This window comes from Narcine bancroftii, chromosome 7 (genome assembly GCF_036971445.1).
Source record: "Narcine bancroftii isolate sNarBan1 chromosome 7, sNarBan1.hap1, whole genome shotgun sequence".
NCBI lineage: Eukaryota > Metazoa > Chordata > Chondrichthyes > Torpediniformes > Narcinidae > Narcine > Narcine bancroftii.
Window position 1 is genome coordinate 27,769,592 of NC_091475.1, and position 25,943 is coordinate 27,795,534.

Consider the following 25,943-nt stretch of genomic DNA (forward strand, 5'->3'; position numbering starts at 1 on the left):
GCCACACCTTTGCATAAAATTCCAGATGCAATCTCACCAGGGGTCTCTAATCATTGAAATGTCTTTAATGTTGCACAAAAAAAATCTTCATGATAAAAGGCTACCACTTTCTTGCATTTGTCTTCCTAATTGTTTGCTGAACCTGTTTTTAACTTTCAGTGATTATGTACAAATACCCAGGGTCCTCTGAACACCAAAGAATGTGTTGGTGTACAAGATGGCCCAAAAAAAGGTTTACAAGAATTATCCCAGGGATGGGATTAACAATCAAAAAATGTCTTATGGCTCTGGGACTGTACACGCTACAGGGGAGGGGAAATTGCATCAAAATATTCTGAATTTTAAAAGGGGCAAGTAGTGTGGAAGATGTAGGCTAAATCATTAGGAATATTTAAAGCAAAAGTCAAAAAGTTGATTGGTATGGGTGTGAGGATGGTGTTGACAGGAAAAATACATCAAACAGAATTTGAATGGTGGAGCACTCGATGGATTGAATGCTCTAATTCTGCTCCCAAATTTTGTTGGTTCCAGAAGTGTATAGACAAAAATTTAGTTTGATTAAAAACATGGAACCAATCATATATGGATTTTGCTCTGAAGAATTCTGTATGGTTTGGCCATTGGTGTGCCTCAAAAGGAATAAATGATTTTGACAAATTGAGAGAATTGATGTTAATTGAGGAAATTAAAAGGTGTGTCCCAAAGGAGATTAAATTATACCTGGATGAGAGAGATGTGGGGACGTGGTGACATGCAGCTAAATTAGCAGACAAATTTTCTCTGATTCCCAAAAGTACATCTCAGAATGGTAGGCATTTTCAGAAAGTTAATGTGGAACAGATTAATAAGCCTGTTCAGAGGATTACTATGGAACAGGATAGTAAGCCTGAAATTACATCTGGAGAGAGTGTTAGGAGAAAAGACTAAATTAAAGTTGGAAAGGACAGAACTTCTGGATTTGTATGTCATTTTTGTAAGAAACCTGGACATGTTATTGTGAATTGTCTAGTATTGAAAAACAAAAAAGGTTTTACCAGAAGCATGTATTCAAACAGTTGAATTTGGGCAGAGCAGATGTCCCAAACCTGGTGTCATGGATGTTTTCAAACCTTTTGTTTCAGAGGGTTTTGTTTCAGTAAAGGAGGGCAAATCACAGGTTCCAGTTAAAATTCTTAGGGATTCTAGTGCTGCTCAATCGTTGATGGTACAAGATGTTTTATCTCTGGATCAAAGGACTGACACGGGAAGACAACTTTGATTAAAGGTGTTAGAGGTGAGGTGGAGTCGATATTTCTCTTCACAATATAGTGCTACATTCAGAGTTAAAAGACCTGCTGTGGTGCAGGGGGGTCTCATTTTTATTAGGGAATGATTTGGCAGTAGAGTTGGTTGTTTTGAGATTAACAAGTAGGCCTAGGAAAGATGAGGTGGAAAAGAATTGTAAGATATATCCTGTGTGTGCAGTAACAAGGTTGGTGTCAAAGAAATTATTAAGAGATGAAGATCCAGTTGACAGAGGTTTGTCCAGTGCTTCTGAAATGGTTTTGAAAGAGCAGGGTAATTGTGAGAGTAAGGATTTCTCTTTGTCAAGGAAAGAGTTAATTTGACAATAAAGAGCAGATAAAAGTCTTCCTGACTTAACAGATAAAGCAGTAACTGAACAGATTAAAGAAATGGCTTGTGGTTGTTACTTAAAGGGTGAATTGTTGATGAGAAAATGGAGACCTCTTGATATTCCTGCTAATGGGGGGTGATTCATCAGGTGGTTGTTCCTGGAAATTACTGAATGAAATTTTAAATTTAGCCCATAGTATACCTTTAGGTGGACATCTTGATGTTTAAAAAAAAAACCATGAATAAGATTTTGAGACAATTTTTCTGGCCTGGTTTGACAAAGAATGTTGTAAATTGGTGCTGGACATGTCATTTTTGTCAGGATGTGGGGAAGCTTAACCAGGGTCCTCCAGTGCTCCATTAAAACCTTAAATTTACACACATGTGCGCTTAGAATTAGAAGGGGGTTAAGTTAGGTTAGTTAAGTTCGAGATAAGTTAGTTTGAAGGAACCATTTGTCGTGACGAATATCTATTGCTGCTGGGTTTTGAGGTCCTTTAGGCTCATAATAATTACGTTAAACAATTAGAACATTAATAACAGGGTGCAGAGACTCCCCAAAAATCACATTTGTGAAGTAACCCTGACATCCTACATGTTTGCACCTACCCAAGGACCAGATTGTTTCTGCTTGAAATATTATTAATAAATTATTTAGGGGCCATTCCTTCAGATTTGAAGCTTCATTTAATAAGGGTAAAAGAAGAAATGTAAATCAGTTGGGCTGTCAGGAAGTTGCTAATCTTAATTTTTGGTACAAATTGGATTGAGCCTTTCAGAAATGAAGTCTGGAAGGACTTAAACATTTAAACAACGAAAGTAGTTTGCAGAAACCACGAATCATCTTAAAAACCATTGATTAAGTTTGAAAATGTTTTCCCAAAAATCTTCCTAAATTGGGACTCACAAAACATATGGATCAAGGACTCTTGAAAAATGCTGCATTTCTCACGTATTCTGTTTTTATGCAGATGTTAATTCATTACTTGTCCAAACTTAAATGAATCCATGTGCCACCTTAAGTTGTAATAAACAATGCCTTGCACAAAATGAAGAATAATTAATCAAACTAAGAGTAGCCATTGAGGCTGATCTTGTCCAATAAATCATATTAATGCACAGTGAACAAACTACAAATTTAAAAAATTTAATCAAGAATATGTGAATTTGCGATTCAAGGAAAATCATAATTTTGACTGAAATTACCCAACTTGTAAATATCTAAAGAAATTATAAAAATAGAATCATGACCTTTAAATGTCTTGTTTTTTCCCCCCTCATGAACTGGATATACTTGTGTCTGTATCTCAAGAGAAAGTTAGCTTTTAGCACATTGATAGCCAGATGAGCAATTTTAATGAAATGGAAAAATTAATCTTCACCTACTCATGCAGTGGTTACATGTAATGTCATATTTAAGCTTGGAGAAAATTAGATACAGTTTCAATTTCCTAAGAAGTGGTGCCTATTCATAAAATACTATGATTGACAGATTTAAGTAATTTGGATGCTCCAGCAATTCTGTCTAGTTTCTGAAGATTACATTTGATTATACCTTTAATTATTTTTCTATAAGGTAGCCTTGATTAGAGGGAGGGAGTAATTATTTTATTCCTTTTGATTAATCGATTATATATAGGTTTAATTATGGTTGTCCTAGATCAAATTATCACAATCTTGCTATATTGAAACTCATTTTCTATTCAGAATTATTTTAAAACAATTTTTAATCAACAAATATGTATGGATTTGAACTACATTTATATTTGTGATATGTAACATGCTTTTTTTTGCTACATTAGAAAACTTTGTATGCAGATTATGTTAAACTCAATAAAAATATATTTTTTAAAACCTCAAGAATATCCATGTCAGCTTAATAATTTATCAAAAATTCATCATTGAAGGGATAGGGGGGCCAAGGCATAAAGCACATTTGAGACAATCAAATTAAACAGCAAAACAGCTCGAGTTAGTCAATTCTTGATTTTGTGCAATGATTGGGAAATGCAGCCAGTTTGTGCAGCAAATTCCTTTTTAAAAAAAATTGAGTTTAACATATTAATCCCACATACAAAATCTACTAATATAGCAAAAAAGCTCATCATATACATATCACAAATATAAATAATTTAAATCCATGCACATTTGTTGATTAAACATTTAAAATAAATCTGATATTGACCAGATATTCTATTTCTCCAGTAATTAGTTGTGGAATAAATAATGTCCAGAATTCTCAGAATTAATCTCCCAATATTCTTTAACAATTCTGAGAATGGGTAAGTAAACTTGGAGGCTGTAATTAATCTAATATTCAGAGGTGTACACTATATAGTAAAATCAAGACTGGACAAAAGGTGATAAAACTGCATGTGAAGGAGACACCTTCACTCCACAGAATCCAGTAATTTGAAAAAGCTCCCTACCACCACCAACGGCAATGGTGTTATGCAAAAAGCACCAATGTTGTTAACCATGGTTCATTGAGACTGCAAATGTATACTTGGAGCTGCACTTGGTATCCTAAAATTAAGTGCTAATCTGCAGAAGCAACAAGATACATGCATGTTAACTGCAAAGGCAGAATGCAGAGAAAAAAGCTAAGTAAGCCAATCATTGGATCAGATCAAGGTTTTCAATGTTATCCTAACCATGAAAGGCAAGAAATTAAATGGCTGTTAGGAGACTATTATAAAACTGTTCCTTTCTAGAGAACTACCCAAGATTTGGCAAGGCATTTGCAACCATCATCAACAAGAGAAAAATTCACAATATTTCTTCCTTAAGTAACTATTGTTAAAGATGACAATTTGATATCAAAATTGGTTTTTATACTCATTCCCAGAGATACACTGTTAACTTACCACATCTCAATTCTCAAGTTAGGGTATTAATTTCCAATGTTTCAATACAGTACCTTTGCACAAATACAGAAACTCTAAAAGCTTTTTCGCCATAGATTTAAATAGTTACAAGGAAAATAAAGTTTTATATTTGGTTTTGGAAAGCTATTTAAATAATTTAATTTTGTAGGAAATAGCTCGTCATCTACGACCTCACAGCTTGCGTGCCCTCTATGGAAAAACTAAAGTTCAGAATGCAGTACATTGCACAGACCTTCCGGAAGATGGAGTTTTGGAGGTAGGCAGAAAGCTAGTTCACAGATTTGAATAGTATGGTGTCAAATGGCTGGTTTTATTACTTTTAATTTTTTACTTAAAATTTAATCTTGGTCAAATATCTAGTTTCAATCCCAAGTGAATTATATTATATAGTACTAGTTTATTTTCAAATCCAAACAAGTCATGTTTATTACTGACAAATCATCACATAGGGCGCCACTGTTAGTGTAATGGTTAGCACAACACCTTTACAGCAAACAGAATTCAAATCCCACACTAAGGATTTTTTCCATCTCCCAGTAACTGTAGTTTTTCCCCCAGTGGCTTGTTCCCTCCCAAAGTTCAAAATGTACTGGAGTGTATGTTAATTGCGTGTAAATTGGACAGCACAGACTTGTGGGCTGAAATGCCTGCAACCTTGCTGAATGCCTAAATTTAAAATTAAAAATGTCCGACAGGACATACATAAAATGCTATGTAAAAAGATGAAAGACACCCATGACTTGAGCATCCCATAAAAAGCAGCAGCAAAATTGAAAGCTTATATTTAATAAGCTCAGGATTAAAATGAATGACAAAGGTTAAAAAATGTGAACTAGATGCAAAAATATACTTGTTAAATTTTGATGTTACAATTTTCTTAAGTTTTGTTACTCCATAGTAATACCAAAGTTGTGCAGGCTTTCAGCCATATTTATCACAATGAAACTCAAAAAGGGAACAGATTCTGCTTCGCATCTGGAGTAGAGATGCACAATGACTTAAAACAGAAAATTCTGCTTTTTAAATTAAAAAATGTACTTACTTGAAACAAGGTTGGGTTGTTGGGAAATGCTGGAGCAGATTTTCTATTGCCCCAAAATTGCTGGCTATTTGCCCAGGCGATGCAACTTGCTCTAGCAACAAACTGCTGGAAATGTAGCTCAGCATTAGCAAAATGAACTTTTTCAGGATTGGTAACTGGCTGGACTCAGAATCACTGATAGCTGATAACACTAATCTTGCATATATAAAGACACTGAATCAATTTAAATACTTTTTCTCCAAGAACCTGATATTACCCATTCTTTTGAATATGGACCATTGTGGTTCTAGGTATAAACAGAGACTCTGTTGACATTTCCTAACTTGAGTGTCAGTTGAGCGATCTTGATCGACTTTGAGCACTCCACATGAACAGCACAGACAGATGGATAATGGGCACACCAACTAGGTCACATCAGAAACAAATTCTGCAAGGATACTAGTACTAACATCAAGGCAGGAAACAGTCCTGAATCTTCATCCTATAGGTGATTTTAAAAGATGCAGTGCCAATATCTGAACTTTCAGAAGTAAATTCCAAGATCAAAGTCAGTCTCTAAGCACTATTAAATTTTAAAAATTCATTGTCACTTAAAGGTGACAGCTGTGACAAAGTCCTTAAATGTCTAAATATTTAAAATTTAAAAAATAGTTCTGCACTTCATTAAGAATTTAACAGGACTGCAGTCTCATCTTGCACTTAGTAGGTGTTATGCAAAGTTAAACTAGAGCTTTTAAAATATCTTATGTTCTAGATGATGTTGATTCTGTCCCAACAATTAATTATTCAATAATACTCAAGGGGCCTTGCAGCCCAGTCACACTCCATTTTACCATGAAAAATTTTAGGGGATTATGAAAATTCCTGCAAAATAACTATTTAACTGATAAAAAAATCTCAGTAGTGGACTTCCACCCCACATCAAACCTGTCACATTTTACTGGCTAGAAGCACAGACTACTGATTATCTGAAATGGTTGAGATCAGACCCATTCTGATGAATGAATTTTTTGGATAACCAGCCACTTTTTAAAAAACAGCTTAGTATCAATGTTGAAACAAGGGAAGGCTGTTTTAAGCATTAATGTAATTCTCTCCAAAAAAAAATGCTGGCCAACACTGCCAATCCCCAACATGACCTCCCAAACACCACCATTGATCCCCAACACATCCCCACTGCTGCTGCCGATCTCCAGGGAGGCTTCCCGGGCTGGTGGAACACTCTCAGGCCCTCATCAATGGTTGTGTTTGTTACCCATAATCCCCCACAGCTGGAACTGCTCTACCAGTGCCAGGGGAACGCAAATGCCTATCCTGCTCCTGCCTGGGAGGCCACTCTCCTTGATGATGCAGGACAAGGGATTCTTGCAGCTGGGAGATAGTGGTATGCAGTTTGAGAAGGAGAATTGGAGAGAAAAGTCGATAGGGGTTGTGAAAGAAGAGGAGGGAGTTACCTAAAATTAGGACATCTGTCATTCTAATTTCTCATCAGGTGATTTTTTTCCACCTCAACCAGGTCATTTTGACTCTGGAACATTTTCAGATAACTGAGGATTTCTGATATCCTCATTTATCTGAAATTTTTTGGTGGCGAACAGGTCAAAATTTCTTTTTGGATAAATGAGGATTTTGGAGTTGGAGTTGTTCTGTTACTGCATAAAATGGCAAAGTTAATACCAGAATATTCCATCTGCAGTGAAGGGCAGTCAAATATTTGCTTTATTAGTGCACTTCAGAAATAAGCACAGTATACTGTCATACATAGCTACACTTTTGTATTTTTCAGGTCCAGTATTTTTTCAAGATTCTGGATAACTGACAAGGCATAAATTTTAATTTCCAGAGAAGTCCCACAAGAATGGGTTCTTAAGTTTTATTTTTTACGATGCTTTAAATCAGGTGAGGAGCACTGTTCTCCAAACAAGTTTACAGATGTTACATTGCATTTGCATTTTAACATGAACATCCAATGGCATTGGCTTACTTCAAATAAAGATTTTACCAGTGACTTTGGTATCTTTTATACATTACACTTTGCAGAAAAATTGTACAACTGCATATACAAAATCTTTCACCATAGTTAAAGCATTTAGACATGACATGGTGGCTCCAGTAAACAACCTTTAACTAATCAAAGTAGCTTAACAACCAAACCCAAATCTCAACTTAGTTTTGTTTCAGCCTGTATCCTAAATGGAATAAAACCCATCACCCTGCACTAATGTTGCCAAAAGAAAAAGCATATTCTCCTACCCATCCAACCTCCTGACAAAAAGAAAGAGTGCAGTGTGTTCATACACATGGGCATAACAGAAAAGGAAGTACCATTGCAATTTGAAGAGTATTTACAACTTGGAAAGCAAAGTTTGCTTTAAAAACTGCAACATGGCTTGAAAGACCAGTGAATGCACTACAGTACTGTACACAAACCCACACGAGGCACAAGGCAGCAATACCCAAAGGACAGAAACACTGCTACACATTAGTGGAATTATAATTTACAGTTATGGGGAAACCCATGGCTCAAGTAGTATCATTTACAGTAGAATAAATATGTTCTACTATTGCTTTTATTTTACATACCTAGATGCAGAAAGCTAGTGTAAAGCGAACAGATTAAGTGTAGGTCCCATATGTATGATGGTTTGTTCAAGACTAATTTGTAATGTGGGTAAATTCTATTAGAATTATCAGCTTTTAACTTCAATTTTTACTTCAAAGCGCCCCAGTGAGCGATCTTTTTCACTATATCCAATATTGTCACCAAACACTTTACACTCAACTCGCACCTCCACATTGTGTGTGATGTTGGTGAACTGAATACCAACTAAGGGTTGAAGGTAATTTTTCTGCAAGCGCTTTCCATAGTATGGATAGTATTGCAAGGGAAAGCCAACAACTCCACCCATACCAAAATATTCGATGGTTCCAATTCTGACTTTGTCTTCTTCTTTCTAAAGAAAGCAAATAAAATAAATTCAGCACTTTCACTTGAGGAAATGAGCACAAACAGCCAAGCAGTGAATAATTTCAAATTTAGAGCAGAACATGACTGAGCACTGATAAGATAATTAACAAAGGAATTTTGACAGCAAATCAGTTCTTCTGACACCTTCAGAAATCCACGAAATGACCATTGACCTGTAAGCACAGTAAAGCAGTGCCTGCAAGACTAATAATTGTATTCAGTTTTGAATGCACAAATATGAATATTTAGATTTCAAAAGCAACACATGGTTATTTATCATACTAATAATTGTTTCATTGTTTCAGTAATATTTTCAACCATGATATGAAGACAATCTTCAAAGTGATTTAGAATAATTTCCATTTCCAAGTTTTCCCTCAATTGATCCTCAGAGCTACAATGCAATCCTCCATATTCAAAATACTCCCAATTGTTTAAAAAGGACAAGTGTAGAAGGGATCCAAATTTGTGACAAGTTGCAAATGAAGAAATACTTTAGAACTTGTATTAAAGGTAAAATTTAAAATCAGAAAAATTAATTTTGTGGGAGAACAGATTTTCTGGCTGAACTCAACATTTATGCACATACCTCAACAAGTATGCTCTCAGGATTGTTTCTAGTCCAAGTCTCCTGGTGCTGCAACTGCCCAATGTTCACACCTATGCAAGCCCTAGCATATCTATTGGCATTAAGAAAAATCCAGACTGATGTTGCTCAATTTAATATCCTCATTATTTGCCAATAGCTCAAATTGCAAATACAACTACCAAAGTACATCTATCCAGCTCATCTTTTCAAATGTATTAAGCTACTAACCCTTTTACAAAAAAAGGTATTTATCATTTAAAAACCTATTACTTCCTTAATGGATTATAGCATTTGCCCAGTTAACAGATATTGAACCAACTGGCCTATAGTTTAGCTTTTCTTCCTTTCTTGAATATAGATAGATGTTAAATTTACAGCTTGTTAACCTGCTGGGACCCTTAACAGAATTAAGGAAATAAAGGTCACTTGGAAACATCCACTCCTTTTGATGAAAATCTTCATATTCAAGGAACAGCTCTTCAGTCTAGTAATCTTCCTGATAATTTCTACCTCCTTTTTTTAATCACCACTACATGATTTTATACTAATATCTAGAGATACAGCATGGTAACATCCCTGTCTTGTCCAAAAGCCCACTCTAGCCAATTAAAGCCATGTGACCAACTAACCTAACCCACAAGTCTTTGGAATGTGTGAAGAAACTAGAGTACCTGAAAGAAATCCAGTCATGGGGAGAACATACACACTCCTTACAGACAACACCTCTGAACCCTGGTGACTGGTATTGCAATAGTGTTGTCCAAACCACTATGCCATCTGTGCCATTGTGTTCCATGAAAGATTAATAACAGGAATTTTATTTCAGGTATTGTGATTCTTTGGAATTCACCCCAGAGCAATGAACTAACGAGTCAGAGAATATTGAAGACAAATAGACTTGAACGAAGGAAAATCAAGGGTTATAAACAGTTTGCCAGAAAAATCAGGTTAGCCATGATAATTCATGTTGCAAAAGGTTCAAAGATAGCAAAGGTTCTTTAATTTTATTTTTAAAATGGAGATACAGTACAGTAACCAATACTTCTGGCCCAATAGCTTACATAGCCCAAATACATGCATGTGACCAATTAACCTACTAACACCATTGTTATTTCCTTTATTTCTGGAGAAGAGTGTGGGAAAGGAAAAGTGGGTAAATAGAAGTATTTAATTGAGATGACAAGAATCAAAATGGCAAATCTATGTTAAGCAGCAGCTAGGGCAGGGCAGTGGATGTTATCTAAACATACTTTGGCAAGGCCTTTGACAAAGCCCTGCATCACCGGCTCATCTGTAATGTTAGATTCCATTGGATCCAGGATGAACTATCCAGTTGGATTCAAAATTGGCTTGGTGGAAGTTGTCAGAAAGTGGTAGTGGAGGATTGTTTTATAGATTGGAGGCCTGTGACCAATGGTGTGGTGCAGGGATCTGTGCTGAGACCTCGGTTTGTCCTCCCCATTAATAATTTGGATGACTAGTTAACATGGTTAGGAAGTCTGTGGATCCCAAAATTGGTGATTATAGTGAATAGCATGGAAGGTTTAAGTGTGTAAAGGATTGAGACCATTGTGGGAAGTGGTTCAGGGCAGATGGAATTCAACTCCCAAGTGTAAGATGATGCATTTTAAAAAGTCAAATCAGGGAAGAACTTGAAGTGAATTGTAGGTCCCTGGACAGTATTGTTGAATACTTCAGCTATAGCCACAAGGTTCCCCGAAATTGGAAGCAGACAGTGAAGGCAACATTCATCAGTTTGAATATTTAGTATAGAGCAGTGGTTTTCAACATTTTCCTTTCCACTCATATACCACCTTAAGTAACACCTTTGCCATAGGTGCTGTGATTAGTAAGGGATTATTTAAGGTGGTATGTGCGTGGAAAGAAGGTTGAAAATCACTGCTTTAATTGTAACTAATTGACTCATTATGTGCACAGTTTCACAACTCCAAAGGAAATGGGCCAATGACAACTTTTCTCCACCAAAATATTTCAGTAACAATTGGGTCTAGAGCAGTGGTTCTCCACTTTTTACCCCCACTCACATACCACCTTAATCCCCTAACAAACACAGAGCACCTATGGCATAGGGATGACTTGAAGTGGTACGTGAGTGGAAAGAAAAAGGTTGAAAACCACGGGTACAGAGCAACGAACAATCTGCTGGTAAAGCACCATCAGAGGCAGCAAAAAAATACTCAACATTTCAGGCTAGAACCCTTTATCAAGGCATTTTTCTCTCACTGATGCTGTTCAACCTGTTGAATTCCTGCAGCAGATCATTTATTGCTCTGTATCCCACGATCTACAGTCTCCAGTCACAACGAGTAGGTTAAGATGTCATATTAAACCTGTATGAGATATCGAAACCATACATGGTCTGGTTACCCACCTATAGGTAGGAAGTCATCAAACTGGAAAAGGTGCCAAAGAGATTCAAAGAAGTAAATGGCACTAATGGCTTAAATTATAAGGAGAGTCTGGGGATATATTTTCTCCAGAGGACAGGAGTCTGAGGAGTGATCTTCTATTGATATACAAAATCATGAGTGGCAGATAGTTATTTTTCCCCAGTTAGGAGAGTCAAAATCTAGAGGGCACAGGTTTAAGGTAAAGGGGGAAAGATTTAAAAGTGGGAGGAAGGTTTATAGAACAGGAAGGCAGAGGAAGCTGTAGAGGCCAAAAGGCCTAATTCTGCTCCCACATCTTATGGTCCATTCATCTAGCAATATTTGAAAAATCCTGTACAATCATTGTACAAATTGCAACCAAACCAGATTAATTATGTTCAATTGCATTTTGATGCAAGGAACTCTGATAAAGGGAGGCTACTGCATAATTGTCTATCAAGAAATACTAAGCGGAAACAAAATTAACAACATTTGTTAGCAACAGTGGTTACGACATTTATATTTTAAACCGGTATTCATGAATAGACAAAGTTTATGCATCTCAGAGCAAAATGGAATAAAACATTGCTTTGAAATTAAGCTTACCTTTGCTTGACAATGAATAGGAATGACATACTGATTATAATTTGCTTGCAATGCTTCAGGAAGCTCAGTGTCATTTTTTGGAGGCTAAAAGAAAAAAAAATCAGCAACTAATTACATTCACTTAGTGAAAATTTCATCATTGAAATCTGCACATCACCAGAAAATGAAGTTTTGATATACACAAACAACACTATGCCCTTGCATTGGATGTGCATAAAATTACAATACAAATTTCAATCTCAAACCAGCAGAATCGCATTTCCAAAAAACCCTTTGCACCTGCGCATTTTTCTGCCCACCTTTTTCTTGCCCATTTTGCTCCAACAGATAACTATTTCCCACTACTGCCACTCAAATTTTGGTTCATGAGACAAGCTAATGAAAGAAGCTTCCAACACCCAGGAGCATGGGGTAGTTTGAAATCATTCCCTGCATCAAGAAGTCAGCAATAAAAATAATCCTCTGAATATCAGTATAGAAATAAACTACTGATCAATACCAATGGTACAGCAGTAATAAAAGTATTTTTATTTGGCAAGGTATTTTACAACTAGTCTAAATTACTAGAAATACAGAATGGCTGAACAGGACCCTATTTTGCCCAGAAATGTTGCAAACCAATATAATACAAATCACATCACAATACACAAATTTATCATTTTGACATATCTTCATTTACCAAAGGATTCGTACCTTGGGATAGAAACCAAGGATCCTGTTGAGCTTGGCAATGATGCAGGGTTTTCCTTCTGAATAGCCATAACTAGGATCATCAATTCCAGAGCAATTTTTAAGCCAGTAACGCAAAAATCTGCATACTCTCTTCTGTCCCTGTGATTGCTCGATTGGACCTCTAGTTATGTAGTCTGCAGGAAGTACTAAAGCAACAATTTGTAATATTAATGAACATATTTTAAGTTAAAATGCACACAACTAAAAACTGCATATTAATTTTTAAAAAAAAATCAGACTATTCAAATTCTGAAAAACAATAGCCGAATGCCAATCTTCCCCCTTCTCCCAAAATAAATATTAAATGTACTCCAAGAGCTGGAATTCCATAGTAAATCTTTATCTCATGACATAGTTCAAATAGGAAAAACAATTGATTTCCAAACTGCACAAAATTTCAATTTTACCCAAATTTGCATTGTACTGAAATGCACAGTAAAGAACTTAATCATCCGATTTAAAGAAATTCGACAGCAAACCAAGACCATGAAAACAGCAGTTAACACATGATATGGGCTATCTTGCTTTTAAAAAAATCTAGCTAAAAAACCATATCATTAACTTATGGTGGCTGACACCCAGTGCCGAATGCACTACCTAACACTGGAAGTTCTCAGGAATGGAGAGGGGTATGAATAAAAATGTAGAGAAATTAACAAAACTTTTGGATCCCGCACACAATAGCTAATAACCATGTTTTTACTTAATGCAAGTTAAACCTTAATGAAATATTTAAACAACAGACAACCCAAATTAATGTGCCAAAATCAAATTTTGAAAACCACAAAATGATATACTAAAAAAGTGGTCTTAAACTTCATGAATTGGAATGGATTTGATGTGCACCTTTTATTTAAAAAATTAAATTGTTCTCTTTTGCTTACCTTTATGTTTGATTTGACAAATCACCCTATTTCAGGTTCCATCGTTTATATCTTAAAGCCATAAGACAGGAGCAGAAATAAGCTATTCAGCCCATCAAGTCTGCCTCATCTTTAATCACAAACTGATTCACTTTCCCACTGTCTCGCCTTCTTCCCAGAACCTTTGAAGCCCTGGCTAATCAAGAACATATCAAACTCTGCCTTAAAAACACCCGATAACTTGGTCTCCACAACTGCCCAAGGCAACAAACGTTGCAGATTTACCACCCTTTGGCTAAAGAAATTCCTCTATATCTGTTCTAAGCAGACAGTTTTCAATCCTGAAGTTGTGCCCTCTTGTCCTAGAAACTCCCACCATGGGAAACAACCTTTCTACGTTTACTCTGCCCATGCCTTTCAATATTCAAAATGTTTCAATTAGATCATTCTCCTAATTCCGACAAATATAGGCCAAAAGCAGTCAAACACTCCTCATATTTTATTCCCAGAAACATCCTTGTGAACTTCCTCTGAACCCTCTCCAACGTCAGCACATCTTTTCATAAACGAGGAGCCCAAAACTGCTCATACTATTCCAAGCAAGGTCTCACCAGTCAGTGCCTTATAAAGCCTCAACTTCACATCCCTGCTCTTCTATTCCTCTTGAAATGACTGCCATTGCATTTGCCTTCACCGCTGACTATGCGCAAGTTTACCTTTAGAATATCTTGTACAAAGACTCAAGTCCCCTTGCATCTGAGAATTAATTTTCTGCCCATTTATTTTGTCTAATCAAGTGCATGACCATACATTTTCCAGCATGGTATTTCATTTGCCACTTCTCTGCCCATTCTCCTAATTTAAGACTCCACACTACCTGCTCCTCCACCTCCCTTCATATCATCGATAAACTTGGCCACGAAAATCATTTCATTCTATAATCTAATTCATTAATATACAACAAAATTGCCGCAACACCGACCCCTGTGGAATTTCTTAGTCATGAACTCATGGACCAAACAGTAAAAATTCCCCAAGCCCCCTTGCATTCAAAGCCTTTAATAACTTCTTTTGACAACTTAAGGCAAAATTTTATTTTCTCTTCCTTCAGCACAAAGACTACACACATCACAATATTTGCTCCGGCAAAAACTGGGCCAGTGAAGGATTAAAAAAAATCTCCCAAATTCTGCTGTTTAAAAAAAAAATCACAAAACTTTAAACTTGATGCCCAATACATTCTCCTTTGCTAAATTCCCAAAAGCAAAAACACGTCAGCTGCAGGCTCATTTGTGGCTGACAAGTCCGATGCGGGACAGGCAGACACGGTTGCAAGGGAAAATTGGTTGGTTGGGTGTTGGGTTTTTCCTCCTTTGTCTTTTGTCAGTGAGGTGGGCTCTGCAGTCTTCTTCAAAGGAGGTTGCTGCCCGCCGAACTGTGAGGCGCCAAGATGCACGGTTTGAGGCGATATCAGCCCACTGGCGGTGGTCAACGTGGCAGGCACCAAGAGATTTCTTTAGGCAGTCCTTGTACCTCTTCTTTGGTGCACCTCTGTCTCGGTGGCCAGTGGAGAGCTCGCCATATAACTATTATATATACATACATACACACATACATACATACACACAAAAAATCAAAAACTACTGTGGATTTACAATAGATCAATGCTTGTGTATTCAAAAGCTCTCAATGACACCCATTCCTTTTACTTTGATGTTTTTCTGGTGACTTCACTGACAAACCTTCCATTTTTTTTTATAAAGTCTTCTCCTCTGGAAAGGATAACATGGCTGAATTGCTTGCTAAATGAATACCATGTTAAGTACAAAACTATAAATAAAAATGATCAATGCCAATCGGTCTCAAAAAAATAACTGCACAAAGCCACAAGTATTGAATTTGGGAGTATCATTCATTATAAGATAAATGCTCCAGTTTGCTAGGGAATGAGCAACTCCACAGGTTCAGTGCTACCACAATGAGATCATCTTACTAACCACCAAGACAAAATTTGTTCCCCCGGTACAAAAATTGCTCAAAGGCTGAGACTTCCAGTATTCAATGTGGATAGAACAGTTCCTCCAAATTCAAAGAAAAAAAAGTCTTACCTGAACAAAATACCTGTTTGTATTGAAAGATTTTAGGTTTTTGCTAAGAAAAGGAGATTGCTGTAGTGATTATGAAGTGACAGGAGAAAGATGAAGGCATGATCACTGGATCATGGTTCTAGGATCTACAATTCCTTGCAGCCTTGATAGGCTAACATAATACAAGTAAAGAATCTCAGAACAAGATACAAAACAAAGTGAATAGCAAGGCACAAGTTGCAATATCAACAATCTACATCTTTTAGCATGCATTAGTTGGTAACTTTGTTTTTACTATGCCAAAAAGTGAATTTAACTTCTGGTTGAGTTTTGCTTAAATTACCAATGGATGCAACAGACACCTTCATTTCAAAAATGAAAAGTCAAACCCAAGGACTGTGGCACTTGCTTAAGAAAACTGTACAAAGTCTGCAAATCAAAAAAAAAAAATCAAAATCATGATCTAATTACATTCCAAAACACAAAATAACACTTGATGTTCTGTCACCTGACTAGTTGTCACAAGGCATGTTAATCTGGGAGCCTTTGACAAGTTCACACATGACATACCCTGCTATGCTAACATGACATCCAAGGTGAGATGGCCAATTTGATTCAAAACTGGGTTGTAAGGAAACAGAAGGTAGTATCGGAGAGATGCTTCTCTGATCAGAGGCCTGTAACTAGTGGTTTGTGACTGGGTCCACTATTAACAATCTGGATGAGAATGCTTAACATAATAAATATGCAGCTGGCAACAAAATTGGTGGTGTAGTGGACAGCGAGGAAGGATACCTGAATTTACTGCAAGACATGGACCATTTTAATTCAACTCTGACATGAGCTAGGCATTGTATTTGGCAAGTCAAACCATGACAAGACTTGCACAGTAAAGGGTAGACTTTGTGCAGTGGTATTGAAGAGAGACCTTGAGTACAGATGCATAGTCCCCTGTAAATAACTATTCAAGTCAACTAGGTGAAGGCAACTTTTGACACCAGTCATGGCATTGGGATATAATATTACATCTCATTGATGAGATCATACTTGAAAGCATCATACAATTCTGGTCACTACTATAGAAAGGAAGTCATTAAGCTGGAGAGATTCACAAACATTGTACTGGAAAACTTCAGTTACTGGAGAAGCTGGAGCATTTCAGGCTAGGGGTGACCTTATGTACTCTGCATCAAGAACATATTGCCAGAAGAAACTGTAGAAGCAGGTACAAATACAACATTCAAAAGACAAACAAATATGGATTGGAAGGGTGAGAAGGTTATTTACAGAATTCAGGCAAATGGGAGCAGTCCAGAAGCATGGATCAGTTGGGCTGAGTATTTGTTCCCCAACACCACTCAAATAGACAGACTAGTCCATCTTCAGCAACAAAGCACCAAAATACCAATCACAAAATTAAATATTACAGCAAGTGCTGTACAATGTGACAGAAGATCCAGATCAAACACTCTCTCAGTTTAACAACCAAAATAGCTTCAGAGAAGATTTGAACTAGACTAATGGCTGAAATGTGGCAATCAGCAGTTTATTACACTTGCACATTCCCCATGAAGCAACTTGCATTTACACAATGTAAATAAAAATCAATTTTAGTGCACTCACTCTGCAGGCAATGTGGAAACTGTAATTAGGACAAGCAACCCAGCATTACATCAAGTCTACCAGTGGAAATTATTAGTTCATTTGGGTTCAAAGTAAAGATGGCAAAGTTAGAAGGCACCAATGAAAGGTTTATTTGAAAATTCCCCCCCCCCCCCCCTCCAATGATAAAAATTTGAAGGAAAGTGATACTAGGAATGATTGATTTTCAGCACCAGTGGTAATTACTGCAGATGAAAGCTTTTACAGTAGAAAAATTGCCTTCAAAATTTACTGTGTTAGGGAACATGTGAATACAATTGTGCATGAAATTGGCTGCACACAATGTGAAGGATAGAAATGTAATGAAAGGGACAATTATTTTTGCCCCCTTGTTCAACAACCTGAGCCCATTGCCAACATTCATTTGCATTGCTATATTAAATGGAGTAATGACTCACTCAAAAAAAATCAACCCAGAAGTAAGGAACATCAAACAAGGCTTCCCCAGGCTCAAAAGATGCCCAAATTAAATTTAATGTTATTATTCATTTACAAGGGTAAGCAGTCTCCTTGCAAAGAGTAAAAAAAAGCTGCTGTTTAGACTGAACCAATATCTGAATGAGCAATCTTCTTACCACAAATTTCATGATTTACCATGCTTTTTTAAAATTCATATTTCTTCAGACATGGGTCAGGAAACAATGCTTTCATAGGTCTTCATATGCTATCACACATTTAGTACACCATTTTCCCTAAACTTACCACCACAATCCTCAAAAGGAGTGTTGCCACCTTGCATTGATTCATTGTAATTCTTCAACAGGCTGTTCAGACCATTCACATGTTTTTCATAGGAGTTTTGGTTTGAAACACTAAAGCTTATCTCAGTTTTTACAGCATATGGGCTATGCGATAGACCTAAAATGTTGAAATTTAAAGATAGCAAAAATTATTAATTTGCTTAAATAACAGCAATGCATATGTACATCATTAAAGTTGGGAATGTAATTGCAAAACTGAAGTGAAACTGTTGGATACAAAAGAAAGGCATTTGGGACATGAGAATCTTTTGGAGAGATTAGGAAATAGTAGATCTGCATGTTTTACCATTCTTACATTTGTTAAGACTATTTACAGAAGAGACCAGAATTATATTCACATGCAATCCTCAGGACCAACAATTTAGTGGCTTTACAAGTACATTCTCAATTTTTTTTGGCTATGGTCCCCCTTCCCGATGAAACAGTCAATTTTAGTGGGGTTCTTCAAGTACTTTTCTCCTACCGACCACACAAAAAATTACAATTTCTGACCGTTTTCCACCTTCAATATACTGTGTGGCCCCTTGTGCCCTTCAAGAACAAAAACACTGGAATAACCCAACTTTATGTATTCACAAGAACACGTCTACATATTTTTTTCTTTAAGCAGCTATCCGATTGTTTTTTTGGTGATACAAAAACTTGTTTTACAAAGTCCCGACTTCGGTGGAGCAATGTGAAAGATGGATTGCATTCTGTGTCCTCGCCCGTAAAACGGAGGCTTTGCCACTGCAACACATCGGTAATGCACTGAATTAATTTATACGACCAAAGCCCAATTATTACACTACCTTGCCGTTCCCCAATATACTCATCCACCCTTTTATACGCTTAACAGTACAAAAGCGATAATACCTGGAGGTGCAACCCTGTCCTGGTATTTTGGTTCGAAATCACTTATGGTCAGTAGCATTACTTGGATGGTACCGATGAAGATTCCAGCGAGGCAACCGTAAAAGATCAAGTAGAATACAAATATTTTGACTATAAAGAGAAATAATACAGAAAACGTCTTTAATGTTGAAACCGCAGAGAGGTTAACTTTGCATCGCCTTTGTGCATTCGATCCCACTGTCCAAATAAGGCTCGAGCTCGGCCTCCGGGTCGTTCCACACTGCTACGAACGTGGTCTTATCGCGCCACGATGCCATTTGCTGTGAGGGGGGGGGGGAAGGAAGACTCGAGGGCGGAAGGAGGTCGGCCTGACACGGGCATCTAGCTGGTCTGGAGTCCTCCTCCACAGCTCACACGGCCCCCTCTCCAGGCTTCAGTCTCTGGGGGGGGGGGGGGAATTTAGACCCGGTGGCAAGGGAGAAGACTGGGACAATAATTAACTTGTACACACCACACGATCGCGGAATGTTTATTAGTACGTGAACGCTGGAAAATCGTTTTTTTTTTAAAACTGGCTTCACTTTTTAAAAAAAAACAGCGTTTTTAAACAAATCCTCCCCGAGACTTTTGCACGAACTTTTGCTTTCGCACCTGGGGTTTGTGGCCGAATCCACAGGGGGAGGGGATTAATTTAACACACCAGTTCTCCCTCCCCCCTCCTCCTCCTCCCTCCTCCTCCTCCCTCCTCCCTCCCCCCTCCTCCCTCCCCCCTCCTCCCTCCCCCCCTCCTCCCTCCCCCCCTCCTCCCTCCCCCCCTCCTCCCTCCCCCCCTCCTCCCTCCCCCCCTCCTCCCTCCCCCCCTCCTCCCTCCCCCCCTCCTCCCTCCCCCCCTCCTCCCTCCCCCCCTCCTCCCTCCCCCCCTCCTCCCTCCCCCCCTCCTCCCTCCCCCCCTCCTCCCTCCCCCCCTCCTCCCTCCCCCCCTCCTCCCTCCCCCCCTCCTCCCTCCCCCCCTCCTCCCTCCCCCCCTCCTCCCTCCCCCCCTCCTCCCTCCCCCCCTCCTCCCTCCCCCCCTCCTCCCTCCCCCCCCTCCCCCCTCCTCCCTCTCCCCCTCCTCCCTCTCCCCCCCTCCTCCTCCTCCTCCTCCCCCTCCTCCTCCCTCTCCCCCTCCTCCTCCCTCTCCCCCTCCTCCTCCCTCTCCCCCTCCTCCTCCTCCCCCCCCTCCTCCTCCCCCCCCTCCTCCTCCTCCCCCCCCCCTCCTCCTCCTCCCCCCCTCCTCCTCCTCCCCCCCTCCTCCTCCTCCCCCCCCTCCTCCCTCTCCCCCCCTCCTCCTCCTTCCTCTCCCCCCCTCCTCCTTCCTCTTCCCCCCCTCCTCCTTCCTCTTCCCTCCCCATCCCTCCTCCCCCCCCTTTGCAGGGAAACCCCAGCGCCCAGCCGGCTCTGCGCTGCCATGTGGGTGGGTGGGGGATAGAACCGGCCCTGCTCGCCGCCACCTTGAATAACCTTGGGACTGCGGAGCTCAGCCGCTGAAACTTCTCGCTCGCCGCCCCCCGCCCCCCGACCCTCCCGTCCGAGGAGCGACCACGTCGGCGCCAGCAAACACCGCACATCACCTCTATTTAAAAAAAAGGGGGATCTGCTCAAAACGCAGAGCACGTCGCCCTGACGCGGCGGCGGCGCCTGGAAACAGCCCCCATCCAACACGGTGTCCTTCACATTGACTTGTGTCCGCTCCTGAAACACACGCTCGGGCCCCGCCGCTCACGCATGTTGCAGGAAGGCGGAAGCTGGTGCCATGAGCAGCTCCTCTCCCACTAAAAGAAAACGCGCACCATTTTACACCCCCGCTTTTGTCCAAAACCCCACCGATCCAACGCATGACTTCTGAATGATCCATCGCCAACACATCACAAACTATCGCCATCCCCAGGCTTCCTCTGCAAAGAAGGGGGTGGGTGGGTGGGGGGAAGAAAGGAAGCACCGGAGAGAAAATACAAGGCGAACCGGCGACTTACACCAGCTGGTGCCGGTCCTGCCCAAGACCTGCTTCTTCTCGGAATCCCAGAGGAATTTCTTCCATCCTCCACCATCCTCCGTGGACTTTTCCCGTGCCATCTTGGCGGCGGCGAGGCCAGGAGCCCTGTAAGACCGGAGGCGAGATGCCCCCTCCCCTCTCGCGCCTTGCTCGCAGAGCCGATCGGTCCGGTCCGCGCGCCCTCACCCGCCTCGGTTACTTTTTTTTAAAGAGGAGCGACGGTTGGAAGGCGCTCGCTCGAGACGTCCGCCGGCTCCCGCGGAGGTGGCGGCTGCTGAAGCTGCCAGGTAGGTGTTCCGTCAAGGAAAAGAGGTGGGCGGGGGGGGGGGCGGGGGGGAGAGGAGGAGGTTGTGGGTGGGGAAGTGAAAGGGAGGACTGAGAAGAAGCTCCAGGTGTGAGGAGTTTCGAGGAAGGTAAAGGACTCCACGGCCCTGGATTTTATCAGCTCCAACTCCGCCTCGCCGTGTTAATGAGTTGCTCGGCGAGGGAGGCCGGGCGCCAGCCAATCAGCAGCGAGCCGCGTGCGTGACGTCGCGACGCCCAACGCCCCGAGGTGAAAGGGCCGGGTCCCCGCCTCCTGAAGGGGAGCTGAATGGGGAATTGGTGCCGCAAGGACATCGGGCAAAGTGTTGATTGATCCAACCTCCTGGGGACGGGGCGGTGACGAAAAAAAGAACAACCACGGAAACGGTGTTTCGATTACCCTCACGATTTCAATCCAAATTCCTCGCCACGGCGAGGAGTGAGCATTTAAACAACGTGAACAAAAGGGCGACGTGTTCCTCCTGGCCATGGATTTCTGTGGTTTCAATGCGTCCAGAGCTCTCATTTTAGAGAGGTTGGTTGAATGGTCTCAGACCATTCTGCTGCGGACACCGTGAAGTTTGGTCTCAGCAACATCATTACCACAGATCTTGAAGATCTGACTAATTCCTAATATTTTAGGTAGCAGTGAGCAATGAAGATTGGCAGGTTGGGTGACCCTTCAAATACCAAAAAAAAACCATCAATCTTGACTGAAATTTCCTGTGAAGTCAATAGGAGCAGCAAGCAGAAGTCACGACTTTTATTTTGTTTCCAGGCGGTGAAAGCGCCGTGTGAAAATCACACCATAGGAAAAAGAAGTCACGCTTCCTGGTCCTGCCCTGACGTGTTTGCCCTTCAAAAAAAAACTTAGACCGGAGCACGTGATTGATACAGCTTCCGGGGAAAATTCCACCTCAACCCCCCACCCGTTCACGCTCCGTTTCTAGGCCCATCAAAACTGTCCAACCGAGGAACGAGATCTGATGTGCGGAGAACAACGCAAAGTCACGCCGAGAAGATAGGAAAATTGACATTCACCCTGCGATCACCGAGTCAACCCGATCCTTGTTATTTTCATTAAAACCAAAAAAAAGTCAGGTTGAAGCTCATTTCAAGGATGGGAGATGTGAACAGTATAAGCGCAGCCTTCCGGGTTTCGCCGTTACAATATATAAACCTGCAACACCAAGCAACTAGTTTCCTGTTTATTTATAAAATATACTCGCATATGATCATGCCTCTATGATGCATTTATGCTGCAACTGTATCTCAATGCCGACGCATAACAAAGCTAACAGAATTTCAATAGGAAAACGTTAATACTTCTACAAAGTTTAGACTCTCGTGGACCTTTAAACATTGCTATTTATTATGCCATTAAAGCATAAAAGCTCACTTTCTCATTTCCTCGTGAGACCCTGTGGTCTGGAGACTGAAAGGTGGGAAGAGGATGCAATGATTAAGTGGGGTGTGGGGTGGGGGGGCGGTGCCGAGGCGATAAATTGATAAAGTCGGAGCATACTTTTAATTCATGTTAGATGTCTCCAGGCAACTGGGGATACCAATACTTGCCACTGCAGTTTCATACTTGCTCCGTGCCTGTCCAGCTATATTTGTTGCCTGCAGTTCAGTGGATTGTTGCCCTTCGTCGTTTTGAAAAAGACCAAAAAACGTCAAGCTAGATGCAAGAACAAATGAACTTGTGCAAAATCAAGTTGACCCAGCATCATTTGGTTAGATCTGCTGAACATGAGTGAACATTTCACTTAAAAATACTCGATGGAATAATGTTATCCTTAAGTATCTGTGGCGATTTTTATGCATGAAGTACTTTTTTTTTCGATCGTGTTTTGACATTGTGGAAATATTTGGTTGGAAAGAGACTTTATTGCAGTGTGATTTTTCATCTGTGTTACAAGCAACTTGAGCACCCGTAAACCACAAGGACATTGGAAGGAGAGCCCATAAAACTCACCTTCCAATGTCCTTGAGGTTTAAATGTAAAAGGTATGCACGAGTTTTGCAATAATTCAGATATTTCTGTGGTAAGACAGGGTAGCTATTTTATGATTGTAACATTAAGAATAAGTTATCTCATTTTATCTCACTTCCTCATTTTAATGGACGGTAAATCTTGAATCATGGGACTTTCACCATTGCACCTAATTCTTGATAGATACTGCAATTATGTGAAGCTTTCTGTAAAACAATACAAAAAATATTTTATCTAGTGAAATATTTTAAATAGAATTACTTGCAGCCGTATCTAACAAGAATGGGTAGTGATGTATTTCTTTAAACAAACATTTCTGGTTTTACTTTTCACATTTTCCTTCGTCTTCCCAGAGGTTAATAGGAATCTATCTTGACTACCTCACAGGAGCATCTAATAGGCTGAGTACCCTGGGATTGTCAGGTCTCAGAAGCTAAGCAGATACAGGGCTTGGAGGGGATCCTGCCGAGGGACACAAGGTGCTGCAGGTTTCTGTGGTTGGTGGGGGGGGGGGGCGCTGGACAAAGTGGCGACACTCTGTCTGTCTTATGGAAGACAAAAGTATGTTACCTTCTAAATGTTGTATTATGTAACAATAATGGAACCTTACTTTGTTTTAGATTAACTACAAGGTTAAAACACTTTTAAAAGTTAACCAAAATAACAAGGCATACATATAAAACACCTCAATCCCAAGGTGCTACGCAGGGGTGCCACCATTGATATCAAGCCATCTAAGGAGTTAGTGATGCTTAATTAAAAGATTTTTTAAAATTTATAGTTCAGCATAGTAACAGGCCCTTTTGGCCCATGAGTCTGCAACACCCAAATACTCCCATGTGACCAATTAATCTACCAACTCTCTACTTTTTGGAATGTGGGAGGAAAATAAAACACTCAAAGGAAATTCACATGGACGTGGGGAGAATGTACAAACAGCGCTGGATTTGAACCTGGGTCACTGTGCTGTAATAGCATTGCACTAACCGTTATGTTAACCATATTGCCCTTACACTAACTGTGCCACCCTTATGCTTACCATGCGACACCTTAAGGAAGAGAGGGTAACTGCTTGAGACGGAATTCTAGAGCTTAAAGGTGGTCATCCATGGAGGAGCCATTAAATTTGGAATGCATATAAAGCCAAAACTATAGGAGCACAGAAAACTTGGAAGATTTGAAAGGCTAATGAAGGCTGAAGCCAGGCGTGCGTTGGAAAAAAAAGTTGAAAATGTTAAATGAAGGTCTGTTTACCCTGTGTATCAGGGACCACAGATGTAATGGAGGAATAGTAATTGGTGTGAGTTTGGACAAATTAACATTTTCAATAGCCCCTGCTTTTGGAAAGGTCACTTGAAAGGCAGGCTAGAAATGGATTGGAATAGTCTTCCAGAGGGAACAAAGGAATAGACAAATGTTTCAACACCATATGAGCTGAAAGCAGATCATGCATAGCTTTTGTTAGGGACATGAAACTAAGCAGCCTTAGTGATGATATGGATGTACATATCATAAGACAGCCAAATGTTGCACAGGGAACATGAGCATGGAAGCATGTCAAGGAAATACTGGAAACGTGTGAAAATAATGATATCTTGGTTGAATAATCTTTTCATATTCACATTTCCTGCCTTTATTTTTTTTTACTTTTTAATTTTCACTATTAGTCTAGCCCCACTAATCCCATAACTGTAGACATTAAAAGGAGGTTTTTTTTTTAATTGGGAGACCTTAACACCACCATTTATGGTTGCAAATTCAAGGTTCCTTGCTAATCAAGATGGGCTGATGATTATGCCAGAAACCTTAAGTTTTTTTTAATCACAGCCACTAGATGGAGGATCTTGCCATGGTGGAATGCTGTATTTGTAACATAACAAAAACAGACTCCATAGTCGTTTTACCCAATATATAAAAAACCTATTTCTGTCAGTTAATCATGCAACAAATTTTGAAGATGATTATTTATAAAATAGTCTAAGTAAGGTTCACCTGCATTTATTTCTGAAGGAAGGCAGTAGGGCTATAAAATCACTGATTGAGAATAAAACAAAATATAAACATAGAATATGACAATGGAAATGTATATATACAAATATTCTCAAATCTTCCAACAAAAGATACAAAATTCAGCTGATAATTTCATTAAACAAATATCCTAGCATAGATCCCCAGTATTTAAAAACAATAGAGACTTTTACACAGCAGCTTCGTTCCAGCATATTTGTGGCTTTTTTACGCTATGCCTGCTGTCTAAAAAGCTCCAACATGGAATGATTGGGTCATTCCAGTCCTGGCTTTTTTCCAGCAGCAGTGTAAAAGGTGAATCTGGCATTCCAGGACCATCTCGAGAAAGGAATTTGGGGTTGTGATGACGCATAATGTGTGCGACGTATCAGCTCGAAATTTGAAAATTTTAAAGCAACAGTCAGGATTCACCATCTAATGGTCACGATGTCTGCAAATTGGGGGAATAAAGAGATCTGCAAGCTCCTTACTATCCGTGCTGAGTTCCAAATCAAGCACTACATTATGGGAATAGTAAAGGATGGCCCGTTTTTGGAGAGGCTTGCTCA

At 39.7% G+C, this 25,943-nt stretch overlaps 2 protein-coding genes across 4 annotated transcripts in view; one reads left to right on the top strand and one right to left on the bottom strand.

Annotated features, from left to right (window-relative positions):
• The window catches only part of nme7 (NME/NM23 family member 7), a 140,501-nt gene extending 132,949 nt beyond the window's left edge, over nt 1-7,552 (top strand). For all 3 annotated transcript variants that reach the window (XM_069889270.1, XM_069889269.1, XM_069889272.1), the window contains 2 exons: nt 4,651-4,758; nt 7,331-7,552. In XM_069889270.1, coding sequence (XP_069745371.1) covers nt 4,651-4,758; nt 7,331-7,363 — 141 coding nt within the window. In that variant the 3' untranslated portion in view covers nt 7,364-7,552. The remainder of the gene's footprint in view (nt 1-4,650; nt 4,759-7,330) is intronic.
• Nucleotides 7,375-21,541, bottom strand: LOC138738648 (sodium/potassium-transporting ATPase subunit beta-1). The gene is made up of 6 exons (XM_069889273.1): nt 21,049-21,541; nt 19,058-19,186; nt 18,144-18,299; nt 12,791-12,975; nt 12,098-12,181; nt 7,375-8,498 (listed from the first exon to the last, which is right to left on the bottom strand). The coding sequence occupies exons 1-6, from the start codon at nt 21,146-21,148 to the stop codon at nt 8,235-8,237; spliced, it is 918 nt and encodes a 305-aa protein (XP_069745374.1). The 5' UTR covers nt 21,149-21,541; the 3' UTR covers nt 7,375-8,234.
• Nucleotides 21,542-25,943: the final 4,402 nt, after the last annotated feature.